This window comes from Hyla sarda, chromosome 4 (genome assembly GCF_029499605.1).
Source record: "Hyla sarda isolate aHylSar1 chromosome 4, aHylSar1.hap1, whole genome shotgun sequence".
Taxonomy (NCBI): domain Eukaryota; kingdom Metazoa; phylum Chordata; class Amphibia; order Anura; family Hylidae; genus Hyla; species Hyla sarda.
Genome location: NC_079192.1, coordinates 355509459 through 355530820, shown reverse-complemented (window position 1 = coordinate 355530820; position 21362 = coordinate 355509459). Strand labels below are relative to the sequence as shown.

At 45.1% G+C, this 21362-nt stretch overlaps 1 protein-coding gene and 1 long non-coding RNA gene across 2 annotated transcripts in view; one reads left to right on the top strand and one right to left on the bottom strand.

Moving 5' to 3' along the window:
* TXNDC15 (thioredoxin domain containing 15) overlaps nt 1-21362 on the top strand; it is a 144253-nt gene that overhangs the window by 106685 nt on the left and 16206 nt on the right. The window contains exon 4 of the mRNA XM_056516624.1: nt 16776-16906. Coding sequence (XP_056372599.1) covers nt 16776-16906 — 131 coding nt within the window. The remainder of the gene's footprint in view (nt 1-16775; nt 16907-21362) is intronic.
* Nucleotides 1-21362, bottom strand: part of LOC130267218 (uncharacterized) — an 88948-nt gene that overhangs the window by 54621 nt on the left and 12965 nt on the right. The gene's annotated exons all lie outside the window — the stretch shown is intronic.

The following is a 21362-nucleotide window of genomic DNA, read 5'->3' as shown; positions in this document are numbered from 1 at the left end:
GTATAAATAGGTGCGTGTATATATATATATATATATATATATAAGTAGAGAGAGTGCCTCACATTAGCACTTTCTAGTTATCGTACTGTGGGGTAGACACCGCATGTATAAATCCAGGTGTTGCTTCATATGTCAGTATTTCATGTTGTTGTATAGTGGTACTAGGCACATGTGTGGATTAGTCGTTCTGTACATCTGGTCATATAGGTCGTTCAGTATATACGCTCACCCATGCAGTTCGTTCCAGCCACACGTCCATAGTTTGGTCGGTTCATACACCCAAAGTTTATACATACTCATGTTGTTGACCTAGACCAGTCACGTCTACAGGTCAGTCTGGTTACAACTTGAAGAGACTTAACGCAGCGATAATGTCTTTGCGTACATTGTATTCTTTCAGCAATCGGGTTATGCTACAGGGATAGCATGATGTTTATATTGTTAATTGCCACGTCTTTAGTTATGGCATGGTCACGACCTGTTTTGTTCAGGGCGACGGTCATTCGGTTAGTTACAGATTAGTTGAATCTTTCACGTTTCGGCCTATCACGTCTATAGGTCAGTTCAGTTGCGACCGGACACGTCTTCAGGTCGGCGGTAACGTCATCGCATGTCCATGTTTACTTAGCATCGGGGATATAGCTTGGTTCGGTGTGGTTGGTTTAGTTTGTCTTGGCCTAGATTGACGATGATAGTAGTCACATGTTGGGTGAGTCTCATTATCATGTTGCTGCACTAGGGGTCGCATTGCCGACATAGGTTCAGTTGGTGTTTACGTAGTCTTTGTGTATACACATGTTAGCACTCGGAGTTGTATGTTCGGGCGTAGGGTTATGCTCAGTCGAGGCTTTTCACACCCACAGCTCACAGCGTACTTCCTACACATAGCCGAGAATACTTATGTGATATTCATTGATACCTAGTGGACGTCTCACATGCCATTTCATTCTTTTTGCATTCATCGGGTTTTGCCATTCTTCTTTGCATCCAGCATGGTACTATTGAAATATATCTGTCGGGTGTCCAGCATAACATCGCGTGGTTCCTCTGACAAGGCACCATTGTTTGCATTCCATTCCACGCCATCAAATCTACCTTGGAGAGCGCACGAAAAGGGAGGTTCCGATCCCTCTAGCAGCCGTCAGCTCTAGCAGCTGACCTGGTTAGTTGGTTGACTGGTGCTTAGGTAGTTCCCCATCGGGACCATCAGGACGGCTCATCGTTAGAGGACGTGCTGGCTTTCAGTTGTCGTCATATCCAAGGTTAGGGGAATCACATGCAGAGGCATGGCCGTAGTTGCAATGGCTTGTAGGGATTAAATAATCACAGGTTGAGAAGGGACGGCTATGCTTTCGAAACGTTGGTTTGTAAATGTACTTTCATGCAATTATAGGGTTTTGCCCTCTTTTCCCCCAGGCATATTCTATACGCAGCAGTTATGGCACACCTCAGACTGCTTAGTTAGTTAGGGGTTGGTATTCAGCAGTAGTAGGGTAGGTAGGTACGGTTCTCGGGCGGAGGCGACGACCACAAGTTTTAAGGCCTGCGCAGCTGGCCTGTATTTGTGGGAGGAGCCGGCTGCCTTCAAGAACCCACGGCCTCTTCACGTTCAGCCGCCGTGGGTTCTTCAGTCCCACCCACCCTCCCATAATTTCCGTTTACTCAGTTACAGGGTATGCCCTCTTTTCCCCCAGGCATATTCTATACGCAGCAGTTATGGCACACCTCAGACTGCTTGGTTAGTTAGGGGTTGGTATTCAGCAGTAGTAGGGTAGGTAGGTACGGTTCTCGGGCGGAGGCGACGACCACAAGTAATAACAAAGAAAAAAGCACACACAAGTTAAAACATTTTTATTAGGAAAAACACTCCCCCACAGCCCTTGTTAACCATTTTATTAAAATAAAAGGAAAAAAATGCAGGTCATCGTTGTAGTCCACCGATTCCGATGTAGTCCTCCGCATTCACGTATCTGAAACGAGAAGACAAACACAAAAAAAATGGGTTAGTACCTGGAGAGCCTAACTTACCACCCTCGTTCGAGCTCCGTCATCTTCCTGCATTTCTAATAGTCCAGTGACGAAGCAGGAACGGAGGTGGGTAAGTGGCCTTGTGATCACCGTATCCAGCCATCTATACAGGTGACTGTATACTACATTAATGTAGCAGAGCGCAACTGCCTCTGCTACTTTTGCAAAACTACAACTTCCATCCTGCCCGGACAGCCTTTGGCTGTCTGGGCATGCTGGGAGTTGTAGCCCCTTCACTTTATGACTAAGCTAAGCTACACCCCACGCTAAACTCTCTAAACTACACTTCATCTGCCTGTAAAACTAAGTTAGCTACACTACACCCGTGTACAACTACGCCAACTATGCTAGAACTGGACTAACACTACACTACGCTAACTACTCTGAGACTATGCTGCGCTCACTACTCTAAGACTACGCTAACAATACGCTACGCTAAATATGCTAAAACTGTGCTAATGCTACACTACACTAAATACATTAAAACTGCGTTAATACTAAGCTTACCTAAATACGCTAATACTGCGTTTACACTACGCTAAATACACTAAAACTGCGCTAACACTACATTAAATACACTAAAACTGCGCTAACACTACGCTATGCTAAATACGCAACAACTGCGCTAACACTATGCTACGCTGAAAACTGTAAAACCGCGCTAACACTAAACTAAAGCTACGCTAAAATTGAGCTAACTCTACGCTAACTACGCTAAAATCGCGCTAACACTAAGCTAACTACTTTATACCTGTGTAAAACTACAACTCCCAGCATGCCTGGGAAGCCTTTAGCTGTCTGGGCATGCTAGGAGTTGTAGTCCCTTCGCTGTCTAATCTAAGCTAAACTACAACTCCCAGCATGCCCGGGCAGCTTTCAGCTGTATGGGCATGCTGGGAGTTGTGGTCCCTTCACTGCACTACAACTCTCAGCATACCCGGGCAGCCTTCAGCTGTCTGGGCATGCTGGGAGTTGTGGTCCCATCAGCTAAATTACAACTCCCAGCATGCCTGGGCAGCCTTCAGCTGTCTGGGCATGCTGGGAGTTGTAGTCCTAAACTACAACTCCCAGCATGCCTGGGCAGCCTTTAGCTGTCTGGGCATGCTAGGAGTTGTAGTCCAAAACTACAACTCCCAGCATGCCTGGGCAGACTTTAGCTGTCTGGGCATGCTAGGAGTTGTAGTCCCTTCGCTATCTAAGCTAAACTACAACTCCCAGCATGCCTGGGCTGCCTTTAGCTGTCTGGGCATGCTAGGAGTTGTAGTCCCTTAGCTATCTAATTTAAACTACAACTCCCAGCATGCCCGGGCTGCCTTCAGCTGTCTGGGCATGCTGGGAGTTGTAGTCCTAAACTACAGCTCCTAGCATGCCTGGGCAGCCTTTAGCTGTCTGGGCATGCTGGGTGTTGTAGTCCTAAACTACAACTCCCATGTTGGGAGTTGTGGTGCCTAAACTATGCTAAATTACAACCTACCTACGCTATTTGCGTAGTGCTGCGCATGCGCAGTACTACTTTAGCTGCGCACGCATGCGCAACCCTACTTTAGCTGCGCCCGCTGCTCTACTTTCTGTTCCCCGTTCCCTGAGAGTTAACAGGGGATGGGGAGTAGAGCAGCGGGCGGCGAAGCAAACGGTTGTCAGCGCTATCGGGCATAGGGATCCAGATCGCGCTGGCAACCGATCGCGCTGGCGGCAGTCAAGTGGATGACGGCGCTATCTGGCATAGGGATCCCGATAGCGCTGGTGATCGAGCGTGCTGGCGGGTGACAATAAAACGGGCCACAGAGGCTATGAGAGCTCCGTGCAGCTTCGGGCTGTCACAGGGAGAGATCCTCTCGCTGCGATGTGTGAGTATTAAATATGTCAGGTGACACTCGCAAACCCAGCCCCCGCAGTAACCAATGGTTGGGGGGGGGGGGGGTGCGAGTGTCAGCCTATAGAATGTGATGGAGGTGGAGCACTCGAGCACTTCTGAGTCACTCCATCACAATCTATGGCAAATTACAATCCACGGCACTGCACCGGCACTTGCGGCTCTGGCCGAAAACGTCACACTGCCGCTCATCCTATCGTCGGCCGAGTCAGGACTTCACTGCGGCCGGTGATTGGCTGAGCGCAGTATGACTCGTCCAACCACCGGCAACCAGGAAGTGGATCACGGCGGAGACCGGAAACTGTTAACGGAAACCCCGGGGGAGCGGAGGAAGGTATGTACATCTTTATTTTTTTACTGCCGGCACTATGGGCGACAATTTTTATGTTGTGGAGTTCTCCTTTAAGGAATAACAAGTTGATTGGTGCGGATCTGTCCTCTGTGACAGAATTAGGTATGCCCACGTTTCATTCTTCCTCTGTGGGGCTTATTAAGATTGCGAAGCTCAGAATTCTGCAATGTTTGAAAGCCCCATAGAGCGCTGTGCACCATTCATTTGGGACCTGTAAACAAATAAAAAAGAGAAGGCCCAAGGAGGCGCCTAGTGCATTACCCTAAAAATTATTACAAAGACCCACGTAAAGTGGGGATACGTAAGGGGTCTAATGAATGGCCGCTCACCTGGAGCGTATGATAATACGCATATAACCTCAATCTGAGGTAATGAAGGAATCCGTGCAAGCCTACAGGTCTTCAGGATGGATCCAAAAAGGAGATCCTGTTGGTGAACTTAGTATTGGAAAAATTGACCTGGCATCAGGCGCTCGGGGATCCAGAGAGATCTCACAACCAGGTCATGGAGGTGGATAGGAATTCAAGCTTTATTAGTATACAACAACGCGTTTCGGGGTTAGCATACCCCTTCTTCAGATTGACAGATTTGTACAGTACAGTGCAACAGAGAGCTTTTTATACACACATTGATTGAGAAACAAAATGGTGGCAAGGTCACAGGTTCAGGATGGGAGGTACAGCAGTAGCAATAAAAATGCAAAAAAACTGGGAACTTTATATTTAGATTGACTCTTGTACTTTATACCAATATATAGAGATAACAGTAACTTCAAATAAAGACAAGGAAATGTGCTTTATTAGGTAATGTAAGGCAAAGGTGTAATAGTTGATCCGGTTCATGTGTTAAATGGAGGCTTGATGCGCACTCGTTGTGAACATTGCCGTGCGCTCCACGGCATGTAAACAACGGCCGCATGTCGCCGCTCTGTTTACAAACAGAGCGCAGATTCGGCGTGTGAGTTACTACGGACGCGTCGCTAAGGAGCGGGTCCGTGAAGATGATATGTTACGGAGCAGGCGCACGATTTAGCGCTGCTCTGTGTATGTCAGGTAGAAGGAAACTATATAACTAATGTGTGGAACGAAGTTTTAACGGCACAGTTTGCTGGATATATGGAAAAGAATATAGTACATGAATATTTTAAACAAAATATATTGTTATAGAATAAGTTTGTATCAACAAAAATCAAAAGGGTGCATATGTAAATGAAAATTGGATGAATCAGTTAATAGGATAACAAGGACTGGATAATATTATCCAGTCCTTGTTATCCTATTAACTGATTCAATTCCTATTAACTGATTCAATTCCAATACTAAGTCCATTCATTTGGGGACAGTTTTCCCATGTTCTTGTAATCGGTAGGGGTAGTGGTCGGACCTTCACCAATCAACTTGTTATGGATAGGGGATAACATATGGAGTTGGGAATACCCCTTTAATGTCAAACTGTTTTAATAGTTGTATGTTGTACTAAGAGTATATTCACACATGGTGTATTTATTTATTTTCCCTATCGCCCATGATGGCACCTTTGGAGAGACCGCCTCCTTCCTCAGGACAGGAAACAGGAACTGGAAACAGTTTGCATATAAGGACCATAGAAACATAGAATGCGTTGGCAGATAAGAACCATTTGGCCCATCTAGTCTGCCCAATAATCTGAATACTATGAATAGTCCCTGGCCCTATCTTATATGAAGGATAGCCTTATGCTTATCCCATGCAGGAAGGCTATTCCATGCATCCACTACTCGCTCAGTAAAGTAATACTTCCTGATATTACTTTTAAACCTTTGCCCCTCTAATTTAAAACTATGTCCTCTTGTGGTAGTTTTTCTTCTTTTAAATATGCTCTCCTCCTTTACCGTGTTGATTCCCTTTATGTATTTAAAAGTGTCTATCATATCCCCACTGTCTCTTCTTTCTTCCAAGCTATACATGTTAAGGTCCTTTAACCTTTCCTGGTAAGTTTTATCCTGCAATCCATGTACTAGTTTAGTAGCTCTTCTTTGAACTCTCTCTAGAGTATCTATATCCTTCTGGAGATACGGCCTCCAGTACTGCGCACAATACTCCAAATGAGGTCTCAGTGTTCTGTACAATGGTATGAGTACGTCTCTCTTTCTACTGCTTATACCTCTCCCTATACATCCAAGCATTCTGCTAGCGTTTCCTGCTGCTCTTGTCTTTTTTTTTTTTATTGATTTTTTTTTATTGATTTTTTTATTTTTTATTGATTGATTTAGATGGCGGAGGGGCAGTAGACATCGCATATCTAGATTTTAGTAAGGCTTTTGACACTGTCACACATAGAAGACTTATCAATAACCTACAGTCATTGAGCTTGGACTCCAATATTGTTGAGTGGATTAGGCAGTGGCTGAGTAACAGACAACAGAGGGTTGTAGTCAATGGAGAATTAGTAAGTTTTGTCATTGTCTTCCTACCTTTTAAATCTTCTGAAATAATTATTCCTAAATCCCTCTCCTCAGATACTGAGGTCAGGACTGTGTCAAATAATCTATAGTCTGCCTTAGGGTTTTTACGCCCCAGGTGCATTATCTTGCACTTATCCACATTAAATTTCAGTTGCCAGAGTTCTGACCATTCTTCTAGTTTGCCTAAATCCTTTTCCATTTGGTGTATCCCTCCAGGAACATCAACCCTGTTACATATCTTTGTGTCATCAGCAAAAAGACATACCTTACCATCAAGACCTTCTGTAATATCACTAATGAAGATATTAAACAATATTGGTCCCAGTACAGATCCCTGAGGTATCACACTGGTGACAAGACCTTGCTCTGAATATTCTCCATTGACTACAACCCTCTGTTGTCTGTTACTCAGCCACTGCCTAATCCACTGCCTAATCCACTTTTTATTCCCAAGTTCTGTTTCCTGTCCTGCGGATGGTAACCGGGACTGGTCCCGTACTTCGGGAAGTTTTCATGTAAGTATGGGGACTGTGGGGGCCCTGGTCTAATTGGGACATGCAAGCGGCTTAACGACCTTCGTATGGGGGCAGCCGCTAAGTCTGGGCAACCTCTCCCCCGTCTCGCGCATGGCACGCGTCTCCCGGTCCCTCTCTCTCCCTCCGGCAGGTGCATGCGGCCTTCTCCTCCTTTTGCGGCGCGGCCTAGCGATCGCGATCCGGCAGCGTTCGCCTCCGGGAAGAGGGGGCGGAGTCTGCGTGCGTACCCACCCACGCATGGGTGCATGACGTGCGTACATATTCAGCGCACGTCACAACAGTACGCTTTCACCGGGAGGAGAAAGGGGGCGCTGCGGCCTATTCAAAGTACCCGGAGAGGGAAGTCCTTGCGGCTTCTGACCGGGAAGGGCGGAATCCGGCGGGGGATTTAAAATGGAGGGGCGTCCAGCCAGTCCCGTACCTCTCCAGGATCCAGGAGAGGTGCTTGCTCCAAGTCAGTGACTTATGGAACAAGCGACCCGCATGGAGTCTGCTGTAACAGCCGAACCGGTACTATGGTGGGGTAAAGGGACACCTGTCCCATTAAGTTTTTTTTTTTGCAACCTTTTAATAATAGTTTTTGTTCATTTGTTTTAGGCTAAGGAAACTCCTAGGAAGGCTAAATGTAAGAGTAAAGAGTGTGTTCTTTGTAGAAAGGTGCTGGATCCAAATTATTGAAGTTCACATTGTGAAGCCTGTGTTAAAAGGATTGTGGAGGATGTGTCTCCGTCTTTCTCCAAAAGTATGCAGGAGGTAGTCAGAGAAGAGATTAAGGCCTGTATGTCTACTTGGTCATCTGTGCAGCCAGAGCCTAGTTATTCCACTATAGCCATCCATTCTTCTGTACCTGTTTTTGTCAGAGCAAAGAGATTTTTTTGAATTGGAAGAGGGTGATTTGGATGAAGAGTCAAAAATTTTGGAGGAGGTTCATAGCGGTGCTCTTTTTCCTACTGAAAATGTGGACGGTCTAGTCAGAGTGGTCAGCTCTACCATGAAGCTTGATGATAGGATTGAGCCTTTATCTGTGCAAGATCGCATGTATGAAGGCCTTACACCCCGCAAAATGATTGGGTTTCCAGTGCATGACTCTTTGACCTCTATTATAAAGTCTGAATGGCAAAGACCAGATAAGAGATATGCTATAGTACAGAGCATTATTAAGAGAAAATATCCTTTTCAGGAAGAATTCACCGTCAATTGGGATAGGTCTCTAGAATTGATCCACCTGTAGCTAAGATGTCTAAAAAAGCAGCCCTACCATTTGAGTATGCCTGCTCTCTAAAGGAGCCAATGGACAGAAGGGCTGATGGATTTCTTAAAAGAGCCTGGGAAGCAGCAGCAGGCTCCTTCAGACAAATTATTGCTGCCACATCTGTTGCAAGATCTTTAAAAGTCTGTATTGATCAGCTGGGGGAGCAGATCAGGGATGGTGCTCCTAGAGACCAATTGCTTCAATCAATCCCTACCTTGGCAGCAGCGGCAGACTTTATATTGGATAATTCTGCAGACACCCTAAGACTATCTTCTAAAGACTCGGCCTGTGCCAACTCTGCCAGACGGGCTATTTAGGTTAAAGAGTGGAAAGGAGGTGATCTTACCTCCAAATCTAAATTAAGTGCTATACCCTGTGAAGGTTCCTTTCTTTTTTGGGACTGATTTAGATCTGGTCTTAGAGAAAGCAGCGAATAGGAAGAAGGCCTTTCCCTTGATCCCTTCCTTCCCCAACCAGAACAAGATGCCCTTTCGTGGGAGAGGAAGGGTGGGATTTCAGAAAGGTTCATACAGGGCCAGGCAGTGGCGAGGCCAGAGAAGAAGCCGAGGTTTCATGTTCACTACCCCTGAAACCTCCAAGAAGTCCAGTCAGCAATGACTTGAGGATCCCAGTGGGGGGCAGGTTATCTCATTTTCTTCCCCAATGGGAGAAAATTTCTGCAAGCCACTGGGTTTTGTCCACAATAAAAACCGGTTTAACCCCTTAAGGACACATGACGTACTGGAACGTCATGTGTCCACTCCCGATCTATAACGCGGGGCCACGGCATGATCCACGGCATTGATCGCTGTGCCGCGCGCTATTAACCCTTTAGACGCAGCGTTCAAAGTTGAACGCCGCGTCTAAAGTGAAATTGAAAGCATGCCGGTTAGCTCAGTGGGCTGTTCGGGATAGCCGCGGCGAAATCGCGGCATCCCGAACAGCTTACAGGACAGCGGGAGGGCCCTTACCTGCCTCCTCGCTGTCCGATCGTCGAATTACTGCTCAGTGCCTGAGATCCAGGCATGAGCAGTCAAGCGGCAGAATCATCGATCACTTGTTTTCTTATGAGAAACCAGTGATCAATGATAAAGATCAGTGTGTGCAGTGTTATAGGTCCCTATGGGAGCTATAACACTGCAAAAAAAAAAGTGAATAAATATCATTTAACCCCTTCCCTATTAAAAGTTTGAATCACCCCTCTTTTCCCATAAACAGAAAAAAACACAGTGTAAATAAAAATAAACATATATGGTATCGCCGCGTGCGGAAATGTCCGAATTATAAAAATATATTTTTAATTAAACCGCACGGTCAATGGCGTGCGCGTAAAAAAATTCCAAAGTCCAAAATAGTGCATCAATAAGTCCTATCAATGCAAAAATGGTACCATTAAAAACTTCAGATCACGGCGCAAAAAATGAGCCCTCATACCGCCCCATACACAGAAAAATAAAAAAGTTATAGGGGTCAGAAATGACAATTTTAAACGTATTAATTTTCCTGCATGAAGTTATGATTTTTTTCCAGAAGTACGACAAAATCAAACCTATATAAGTAGGGTATCATTTTAACCGTATGGACCTACAGAATAAATATCAGGTGTAATTTTTACCGAAAAATCTACTACGTAGAAAGTTACAAAACAGCGTTTTTTTTTTTCAATTTTGTCACACAATGATTTTTTTTTCCGTTTCACCGTAGATTTTTGGGCACAATGACTGACGTCATTACAAAGTAGATTGGTGGCGCAAAAAAATAAGCCATAATATGGATTTTTAGGTGCAAAATTGAAAGAGTTATGGTTTTTTAAAGGCAAGGAGCAAAAAACGAAAATGCTAAAACGGAAAAAACCCCGGTCCTTAAGGGGTTAAAAATTGTTTTCTCAGGTCTCCCGACTCCCAGATTTGTTCCAACAGATCTCCGAAAGTTTCCAGAGAAACAAGCTGCCCTGGAGAAAGAACTTTTCTCCTTGATTCAGAAGAGAGTTCTGGTTCAGGTTCCGGAAGTCTACTCCACGCTCTTCCTGGTAAGACAGCCCATTGGCTCCTTCCGCGCTATAATAGATCTCAAGCTATTGATTCGTTTCCTGAAGTACCAGAAATTTCGGATGGAAACGATTCAATCAGCTATCCTGAACCTGAACCAGAACTGTTTTATGGTCACCTTGGACTTGAGGGACGCATATTATCATGTCCCGATTTTCCAAGGTCATCAAAAATATTTAAGGGTGGCGGTAGTCTTGGGAACCTGCCTGTTTCACCTCCAGTTTCAGGCGCTTCCCTTTGGCCTATCACAGGCTCCCCGAGTCTTCACCAAACTTATGGCAGAGGTGATGGCCCATGTAGGAGAACAAAATATAGTCATAGTTCCGTACTTAGATGATTTCCTTTTGGTGTCAGACTCGGAGGAGCTCTTGATTCGGCAGGTTCTTCAGACTCAAAAAATTCTGTTGAAACTAGGGTGGGAAGTGAATCTAGACAAATCCCACCTGGTCCCTTCTCAGGTATGCACATTCCTGGGGATAGGCCTGGATTCCACCTGTCAAATCTCCTTTATTCCCCAATCCAAGGTGATTTTGGTCATGCAGAAAGGGTCTCAGCTACTGAAACTAAAGGAGCTCCCCATAAAGGGAGGCCATGTCTGTCCTGGGCCTGTTAACTTTGTGTATCCCAGCGGTTTTATGGGCTCAGTACCATTCAAGGAGGGTACAGGGACAAATCCTGAGCCAGTGGTACGGAGTCCCCGATTCATTAGACACTTACATGACTCCTTCAGCCCAAGTAAGAGGTCCCTTCTCTGGTGGGTAAATCCGGCGATTCTAGAAAAGGGCATTTATTGGGTAAAAAAGAACAAATTTTGCCTTACTACAGACGCAAGCCCCTGGGGGTGGGGAGCCCATGGAGAATCCTTAATCCTTCAGGGTCAATGGAGTCAGGAGATTTCCAGGGAATCTCAGAACCTAAGGGAATTGAAGGCAGTCCTGTTCGCCATCTCTCAATCCGTTCCTCTGCTTGGTGGAAAAGACCTAAAAATTCTGTCAGACAATTCCACAGTAGTTGCCTACTTAAATCATCAGGGGGGTACCAGATCCCCTTCCCTCATGAGGACTTGTCATCACATCTTCAGACTGGCAGAGATGCATCTCAGCTCCTTGTTTTCTCTCCATCTAAAGGGGTCCCAAAATCAGGTGGCGAACTATCTCAGCAGACATCGCCTGAACCAAAGGGATTGGAAATTAGATCAGACGATTTTTCTCCAGATTTGTCAACGTTGGGGTACTCCCCGCATAGATCTGTTCGCCTCAAAGGCCAACAGGAAAGTAAAGGATTTTTTTCTCCCTGTCACCAGCGGATCAACCCCTAGGAATAGATGCTTTTTCACAGAGTTGGTGCAAGGGACTTCTTTATGCCTTCCCTCCGGTCAGGTTACTTCCAAGAGTCCTAAGGAAGATCAGAGAGGACAGGGCGAGAGTAGTGGTCATTGCCCCATTCTGGCCCCGCAGGGTATGGTTCACCTGGTTGAGGATGATGTCAGTGTCAGATCCCTGGATCCTTCCAGAGTCCCCGAACCTTCTACATCAGGGTCCAGTTATGCATGCCAAGACCTCCAATCTGCATCTGACGGCACGGCTGTTGAGCGGGGCATCTTAGAACAAAGGGGTCTTTCTGATCGTGTTATTACTACTCTGTTGGCGAGCAGAAAAAAGGTAACTTCTCAAATTTATTTAAGAACTTGGAAAGCCTTTGGCAGATTCATGCAAAACCCTATTGATGTTCTTAAATCTCCTGACATCCCAAAAATATTAGATTTTTTGCAAGCGGGTCTAGATAAACAGCTTAGACCCAGTACTTTAAAAGTTCAAGTGTCAGCACTTAGTGCTCTTTTTGATTATAAACTAGCGGAACATCCCTGGATAAAAAGATTTTTATCAGCAGCAGCAGGGGTGTGGAAATTTGAAAAAAAAAACTACTTGTCCAAGGGACTAAAACGGAACACAATCTACTTGTCCCTCAAGAAAATCCACTTGTCCTGGTAGATGAAATCATTTCAACCAAAATAGTACGATCCACCCCACTAGACCACCAGGGATGGATATAAGATCCCTTTAGAGACTGCTTAGACAGCGGTGATCTAATGGTTTAATAGCGGCCGCGGTGATCGCAGCATGCCAGGCTATTAGCAGAGGGAGAGCTGTAGCTAGCTCCTTTTACGCCCGAGGCAATCCCTCCCCCTCCCCCCATCTGACCCCTATAACGCCAATTTTTCCATATACATGGATGTATGAGGGTAATCTTATGTGCCATGATCTGTAGTTTTTAGCGGAACCATTTATTATCAGAAGTTGTATTAGGAAAGGGGCTTATTCACATATATACGCACTTTTTAAAATATTTTAATCACTATTTTTCAGTCCTCATAGGGACTTATACACGGAGTCTTTTGATTGGATAACAGTGAACGCCGCTGTGTTACGGGGCGGGGGGGGGGGGGGGTGTTCTGCTTCTCCAGTTCATGTGGTGCATTTTATTTACTCTAATTTATGTGTCAGAAAATGCTGGAAGTTGCATTTAGTTAGTAGATAACTACAACACCCAGCATGCCCTGATACAGCCTATGGTTGTGTGGGTGTTGTAGCATGTTGCACTGTATAGTACAGTTAAGGTTATTGTGTAACATGCTGGGAGTTGTAGTTTTGGTTCGTGTCATCTGCAGAGCCATAGGCTATGTCAAGGAATACTGGGAATTGCAGTTAGTAACTACAACACCCAGCATGCCCTGATGCAGCCTATGGCTCTGCAGCTGACCCGAACCAAAACTACAACTCCTAGCATATTACACTTTATATTTCTACAGTTCAGGTTATGGTGCAACATGCTGGAAGTGGTAGTTTTGGTTCGGGCGTGTTTGCGTGCATCCATGGGGCTCTTGGTTGACGGGTGAGTATGAAGGGTGGGATTCTGGGGGTGCAATTTAGTGCGGGTGACCAGAAGCCACAAAAAAAATTAAAAATAAAATTAGATAGCACAACTTGCAGCAGCACTTGTCAGTCCGTCCCTGTACAAAACATACATACACCGGCCACTGCCCCCTATATTATACAGTATATACATACATAGACACATACATACATACATACATACATACATACATACACCGGCCATTGGCCCTATATTATACATAACACACACACATCATACATAGACACATCATACATATACATACACCGGCCACTGCCCCCTATATTATACACTACATTCATACATACATACATCATACATGCAGACACATCATACATACACCTGCCGCTGCTTCCCCATCATACATTACATACACACATACAGACATCATACACACATCATACATACACAGACATCATACACACATCACACATACACTCAAACCATGCATATACACCATACACATACACCATACATATGCACACATCATACATACACCCGCCGCTGATACACCCTCCCCCCCTAATCATACATTACATACATATACAACCACCCTTCCCGCCGCCTGCATGCTCGGCCTCCTCACCTGAGCTTCACACTCACTTGCTTCTACATTACACAAGAAGCAGGGGGAGAGCGAGGACTAACACAGCTCTGTATACAGCTCCCCCCTCCCCCACACACAGCTCCATTCCCCTCCTCCTGATCTGTCTCCACAAGACCTCATCTACCACGGAGAGGCTGCAAGTTTGCACGGGGAAAACACAGAGCAGGGGGGAGGGGAGAGAGGACGTCTGTGCAGAGCTCCTGACCTCCATAATGACTGCTGTGTGTGTGAGGAGGACAGACTGCACTGCACGGGGAGGATTTCTGTGTGTGAGGAGGACAGACTGCACGGGACTGGGGAGGATTTCTGTGTGTGAGTAAGACAGACTGCACGGGACTGGGGAGGATTTCTGTGTGTGAGGAGGACAGAATGCACTGCACGGGGAGGATTTCTGTGTGAAGAACGACAGACTGGGGCACGGGGTGGGTTCTCTGAGCAGCGGCCCACGGCTACTGAAATCAGCTGGGGGCCGCCGCCCCCTCCATACACCCTGAGCGCGGGTGTGAGGTGAGATTTCCGAAGTCGGTCCGGCCCTGCTAGCCCGATACAGGGCTAAATCTATGAAAAATTCACCTGCCCGGCGCCCAAAACTACTTGTCTCGGGCAATAGGATTACCACATCCTTGAGCAGTTAGGATGTCTCCTGTGGTTAGACCATTGGTTTCACATTGGGACTTAAATATTGTCCTAAATACTCTCACTAAAACTCCCTTTGAGCCAGTAGTTGAGGTTCCCTTAAAGGAGTACTCCGGTGCACACATTTTTCATGTTATCCCGTCCGGGCTGCAAAATAAAAGAAAACACACTTTATCTTACCTGCCAACGAGCCCCCGGAGCTCCGATACAGGTGTTCGGTCCCTGGGCTGTATTCTTCTTACTTCCGGTTAGCCCGGCACGTCACACGGAGCTTCAGCCTATCACTGGCCGCAGCGATGTCCCGCCTCGGCCAGTGATAGGCTGAAGCTCCGTGTGACATGCCGGGCTAACCGGAAGTAAGAAGAATACAGCCCGGGGACCGAACACCTGTACCGGAGCTCCGGGGGCTCGTTGGCAGGTAAGATAAAGTGTGTTTTCTTTTATTTTGCAGCCCGGACGGGAAAACATGAAAAAACTGTGCACCGGAGATTCTTACCTTTTAAGCTTGTGTTTCTTTTGGCAGTCACATCCGCCAGGAGGGTTGGGGAAATTACTAGTTTCTCTATTAACCAGTCCTATTTTTCTGTCTTTAATGATAGAGTGGTGTTGTCTCCTGATCCAGCCTTTCTCACCAAGATGGTCTCTGACTTCCATAGAACTCAAGTTGTGAGTCTACCTTCCTTCTGTGAAAATCCTAAAAATGACAAGGAAAAATAATTCCATTGTCTAGATGTTAGGAGATGTCTTCTTCATTATTTGGAGATATCTAAAGATTGGCGCCTATCGCCTAAGTTGTTACTTCAATTCCAGGGGCCGGATAAAGGTAGAGCAGCTGCTCCTAGCACTGTGGCGAGGTGGATAAAACAATCCATCCAGCTAGCATACACTTCTGCAAATCTAAATCCCCCTTCAGGGTTTAGTGCTCATTCTACCAGATCAGTTTCTACATCCTGGGCAGAAAGAGCCTCAGCTTCTATTCAGCAGATCTGCAGAGCATCCACCTGGAGCTCACCACATACATACCTTTTACAAACACTACAGGTTGAATCAAATGAGAGATGAGGAAGTTTAATTTGGTCATAAAGTTCTCCAGGCAGTAGTCCGCCCCCCCCCCCCCCCCCCTAATTATTAGTTTAGTCTACTCACTCTCCAAAGGTGCCATCATGGGCGATAGGGAAAACATAAATTACTCTTACAGGTAATTGTTTTTCGTTGAGCCCATGATGGCACCTACTAATTCCCTCCCATGTTATATGTAAAAAAAAAAAATTATTAAAAAAGGGGGAGATATATTAATATTTCCTAGCTATGTATGTAGGTTATGGTTGATTATTATTCATTGATAATTCCTTTTGGGTTGTTACTCTTTGATACTTGCTTAAGAACTGGGGAATAGCAGCTCCTATGGTCCTTATATGCAAACTGTTTCCAGTTCCTGTTTCCTGTCCTGAGGAAGGAGGCGGTCTCTCCAAAGGTACCATCATGGGCTCAACGAAAAACAATTACCAGTAAGAGTAATTTGTTTTTTCTTTAAACCTCTGCAACTGCCCCAGTCATCTATGTTTTGCCATTAAAACAGACCTATTCAGATGTGTGGCATTCATTTTTAAAAACAAAACTTCCTTGTGTGGATATAAATTTAAGGCATGTTTACACAGAATTGATACTAAGCAGATTTTCAGTATACAGCGTTTCTGCACCAAAATTTGCAGTACAAAATCCACAGCAAGTGCAGATTTACTGCTGCCATTTTTGGAGCATATAAAGCTAACGAAGTACAAGAAAACAACTTATATATTTGAAATCTGCAACAGCTGTGAATTCAATTTTAAAAGGAAAAATCCAAAGTGAGTAAAGAAAATCTGCACTAATTTAGCAGGATACATTGGTTATGCTTCTGATCAATTTATACATGGATTTGGTGCATATTTATTAATTCATTTTTTACACACCACGTGGTTGAGATTTCTACAAATCCCATCCATTTTGCTATTATAATGCACTTCATTTTCTGTCCTGTGCTTTGTGTACATAGCCTTACGGTGTAAATCATACCATATCTAATCAACCTCTTGTTTCCCTCCTAGCCTTTCCACTAGATTCGGTACAGTCGCTGTTCCAAACATCCTGTTCTTTCAAGGGGCAAAGCCAATGGCACGGTTTAACTACAGTGAAAGGAACCTGGAATCTTTCAAGTCATTTATATTTAATCAGTCAGGTACCTTGAGATAATAACCTATGGTCTAGGCCTTCTTCACCTTTATTCATGAAGTAAGAGAACCAACCATGAGAGATCCCACTATAACATTGGTCCTCAAAATGTCAGATTAAAGGGGTTATCCAGGAAAAAAACTTTTTATATATATATATATATATATATATATATATATATATCAACTGGCTCCTTAACCACTTAAGGACGCAGGACATACTCAAACGGCCCCTTTTCCGAGTCCTTAAGGACTCAGGACGTTTGAGTACGTCCTGGCAAATCCCGGCCCCCCGCCGCTAGCTGGAGGGGAGCTGGTGCCCGATGCCTGCTGAAATCGTTCTGCAGGCATCGGGGCATATCAGTCCAGCGATCTGCGGCAGATTCCGGGTCAATCGGGTCTCCAGTGACCCGGAATTACAGGCTGTTCGGGGCCGTCTCTGACGGCCCCGAACAGCCATAGCCAGCAGGGGGGAGGTGGCACTGAGCGGGTGTGGGACGTGCACCCCGGGAGCTGGGGACCCCGATCCCCGGCGTCAATGTTGGGATCGGGGCCCCAGGAGCGGCGGCGATGGCGACGACGAGGGACTGACCTGAAGCGGCGTGGATCGTTGGTGGTGAGTGACAGCCTCTTGCAGCAGGAGGCAGACCACCACAACTCCCAGCATGCCCTTATGGGCATGCTGGGACTTATAGTTTTGCAACAGCTGGAGGCACATTTTTTCTATGGAAATGTGTGCCTTCAGCTGTTGTGTAACTACAACTCCCAACTTGCAGAAACAGCTAAAGTGCATGCTGGGAGTTGTAGTGGTGCATCTGCTGGTTGCATAACTACAACTCCTAGCATGCCCGTTGGCTGTCGGTGACTGCTGAGAGTTGTAGTTTTGCAACAGCTGAAGGCACACTGAGTTTAGTAGCAAACCAGTGTGTCTCCAGCTGTTGCATAACTACAATCCCCAGCATCCCCAGCCAAAGTAGTATGCCTCCAGCTGTTGCATAACTACAAGACCCAACATGCCCTTCCACTGTCCGTACATTCTGGGGGTTGTAGCTTTTGCAACAGCTGAAGGCACACTGGTTGCAAAGCACTGAGTTTGTTACCAAACTCAGTGTTTCACAACCAGTGTGCCTCCAGCTGTTGCAAAACTACAACTCCCAGAATGCACTGATAGACCGTACATGCTGGGAGTTGTAGTTTTGCAACAGCTGGATGTCCCCGTCTGACTAAATTTTCTGCCGCAGCTCAAACTGCCAGCGAGAAACTACTGTGAACACCCGCCCGTGTGACTGTACCCTAAAAACACTACACTACACTAACAAAAAATAAAATAAAAAGTAGAAAACACTACATATACACATACCCCTACACAGCCCCCCTCCCCTCCCCAATAAAAATGAAAATCGTCTGGTACGCCACGGATCCAAAACGGAGCCTCCAGCTGTTGCAAAACAACTACTCCAAGTATTACCAGACACCCACTGACTGTCCAGGCATGCTGGGAGTTTTACAACAGCTGGAGGTCCCCTGTTCGGGAATCACTGGCGTAGAATACCCCTATGTCCACCCCTATGCAATCCCTAATTTAGGCCTCAAATGGCGCTCTCACTTTGGAGCCCTGTCGTATTTCAAGGCAACAGTTTAGGGTCACATATGGGGTATCGGCGTACTCGGGAGAAATTGTGTTACAAATTTTGGGGGGTATTTTCTGCTTTTACCCTTTTTAAAAATGAAGAAAAATTTTTTTTTTACATATGCAGAAGTCACTTAACCCCTTGTTACGTTCCCCAAGGGGTCTAGTTTCCAAAATAGTATGCCATGTGTTTTTTTTTTTTTTGCTGTTCTGGCACCATAGGGGCTTCCTAAATGCGGCATGCCCCCAGAGCAAAATTTGCTTTCAAAAAGCCAAATGTGACTCCTTCTCTTCTGAGACCTGTAGTGCGCCAGCAGAGCACTTTTCACCCCCATATGGGGTGTTTTCTGAATCAGGAGAAATTGGGCTTCAAATTTTGGGGGGTATTTTCTGCTTTAACCCTTTGTAAAAAATAAAAACATTTTGGGAAACCAAGCATTTTAGGTAAAATTATAATTTTTTTTTTTACATATGCAAAAGTTGTGAAACCCCTGTGGGGTATTAAGGTTTACTTTACCCCTTGTTATGTTCCCCGAGGGGTCTAGTTTCCAAAATGGTATGCCATGTGGGGTTTTTTGCTGTTCTGGCACCATAGGGGCTTCCTAAAGGTGACATGCCCCCCAAAAACCATTTGATGCTCCTTCCCTTCTGAGCCCTCTACTGCGCCCGCCGAACAATTAACATAGACATATGAGGTATGTGCTTACTCGAGAAAAATTGGGTTTCAAATACAAGTAAAAATTTTCTCCTTTTTACCCCTTGCAAAAATTCAAAAATTGGGTCTACAAGAACATGCGAGTGTAAAAAAATGAAGATTGTGAATTTTCTCCTTCACATTGCTGCTATTCCTGTGAAACATCTAAAGGGTTAAAACGCTGACTGAATGTCATTTTGAATACTTTGGGGGTGCAGTTTTTATAATGGGGTAATTTATGGGGTATTTCTAATATGAAGACCCTTAAAATCCACTTCAAACCTGAACTGGTCCCTGAAAAAAAAGCGAGTTTCAAAATTTTGTGAAAAATTGGAAAATTGCTGCTGAACTTTGAAGCCCTCTGGTGTCTTCAAAAAGTAAAAACACGTCAATTTTATGATGCAAACATAAAGTAGACATATTGTATATGTGAATAAAAAACAAATTATTTGGAATATCCATTTTCCTTACAAGCAGAGAGCTTCAAAGTTAGAAAAATGCAAAATTTTCAAATTTTTCATCAAATTTTGGGATTTTTCACCAAGAAAGGATGCAAGTTACCACAAAATTTTACCACTATGTTAAAGTAGAATATGTCACAAAAAAACAGTCTCGGAATCAGAATGATAACTAAAAGCATTCCAGAGTTATTAATGTTTAAAGTGACAGTGGTCAGAATTGCAAAAAATGGCCGAGTCCTTAAGGTGAAAAAGGGCTCAGTCCTTAAGGGGTTAAAGTTAAACAGATTTGTACATTATTTCTATTTAAAAAATCTTAATTTTTTCAGTACTTATGAGCTGCTGAAGTTGAGTTGTTGTTTTCTAAGTGCTCTCTAATACCCGTCTCGGGAACCACCCAGTTTAGAAGTAAATCCCCATATCAAACCTCTTGAACTCTGTACTACCTGCTCTAGTGACCCCATGCCTTCACACCTCATCCAGTCTCTCTCTCCTGCTATCAGCTGTCACCTAACTAAAATCTTTAACCTCTCCCTCTCTTTTGGGGTCTTTCCCTCCTCCTTCAAACACTCTATCATAACCCCACTATTGAAAAAACCATCTCTGGACCCATCCTGTGCAGCCAACTATCGACCCGTCTCAAATCTCCCCTTTATCTCCAAACTCCTGGAACGCTTGGTCTACTCCCGCCTTATCCGCTATCTCTCCGAGAACTCTCTCCTTGACCCCTTACAGTCTGGTTTCCGCTCCCTTCACTCCACAGAAACGGCCCTAACCAAAGTCACTAACGATCTTCTGATGGCCAAATCAAATGGCAATTTCTCTTTACTGATTCTCTTGGACCTGTCTGCGGCTTTTGACACTGTGGATCACCAACTCCTCCTCAGTAGTCTCCGCTCAATCGGTCTCAAGGACTCTGCTCTCACCTGGTTTTCCTCCTATCGTTTTCTGGCTCTACTTCTTCTCCTCTTCCCCTTACTGTCGGGGTTCCCCAGGGATCGGTCCTGGGTCCTCTACTCTTTTCTCTCTACACATCCCCCATTGGAAAAACAATCAGTAGATTTGGTTTCCAGTACCACCTCTACGCTGATGACACCCAACTCCTATACCTCCTCCGCCAACATCACCCCTGCACTCCTACAGAATACCAGTGACTGTCTCTCTGCCGTCTCAGACATCATGTCCTCTTTATATCTGAAACTAAATCTTTCTAAAACAGAACTTCTTGTCTTTTTTCCATCAACTGATACTGTACCTAACCCTGACATTTCCATCTCGGTATGTGGTACTACCATAACTCCCGGGCAGCAGGCTCGCTGTCTTGGAGTTATACTTGACTCTGATCTGTCTTTCACTCCCCATATTCAGTCTTTTTCACATTCTTGTCACCTGCATCTCAAAAACATTTCAAGAATCCGCCCGTTTCTCACTACTGAAACTGCTAAAACTCTCATTATTGCTTTGATTCACTCCCGCCTCGACTACTGTAACTCTTTTTACTAATAGGCCTTCCTTTCTCCAAACTCTCTCCTCGCCAGTCCATCCATAATGCCACAGCCAGACTCATCTTCCTCTCCAGCCGCTACACCGACGCCTCCTCCCTGTGCCAGTCACTACACTTGTTACCAGTTCAGTCCAGAATACAGTACAAAATCCTCAGTCTCACACACAAAGCTCTCCAC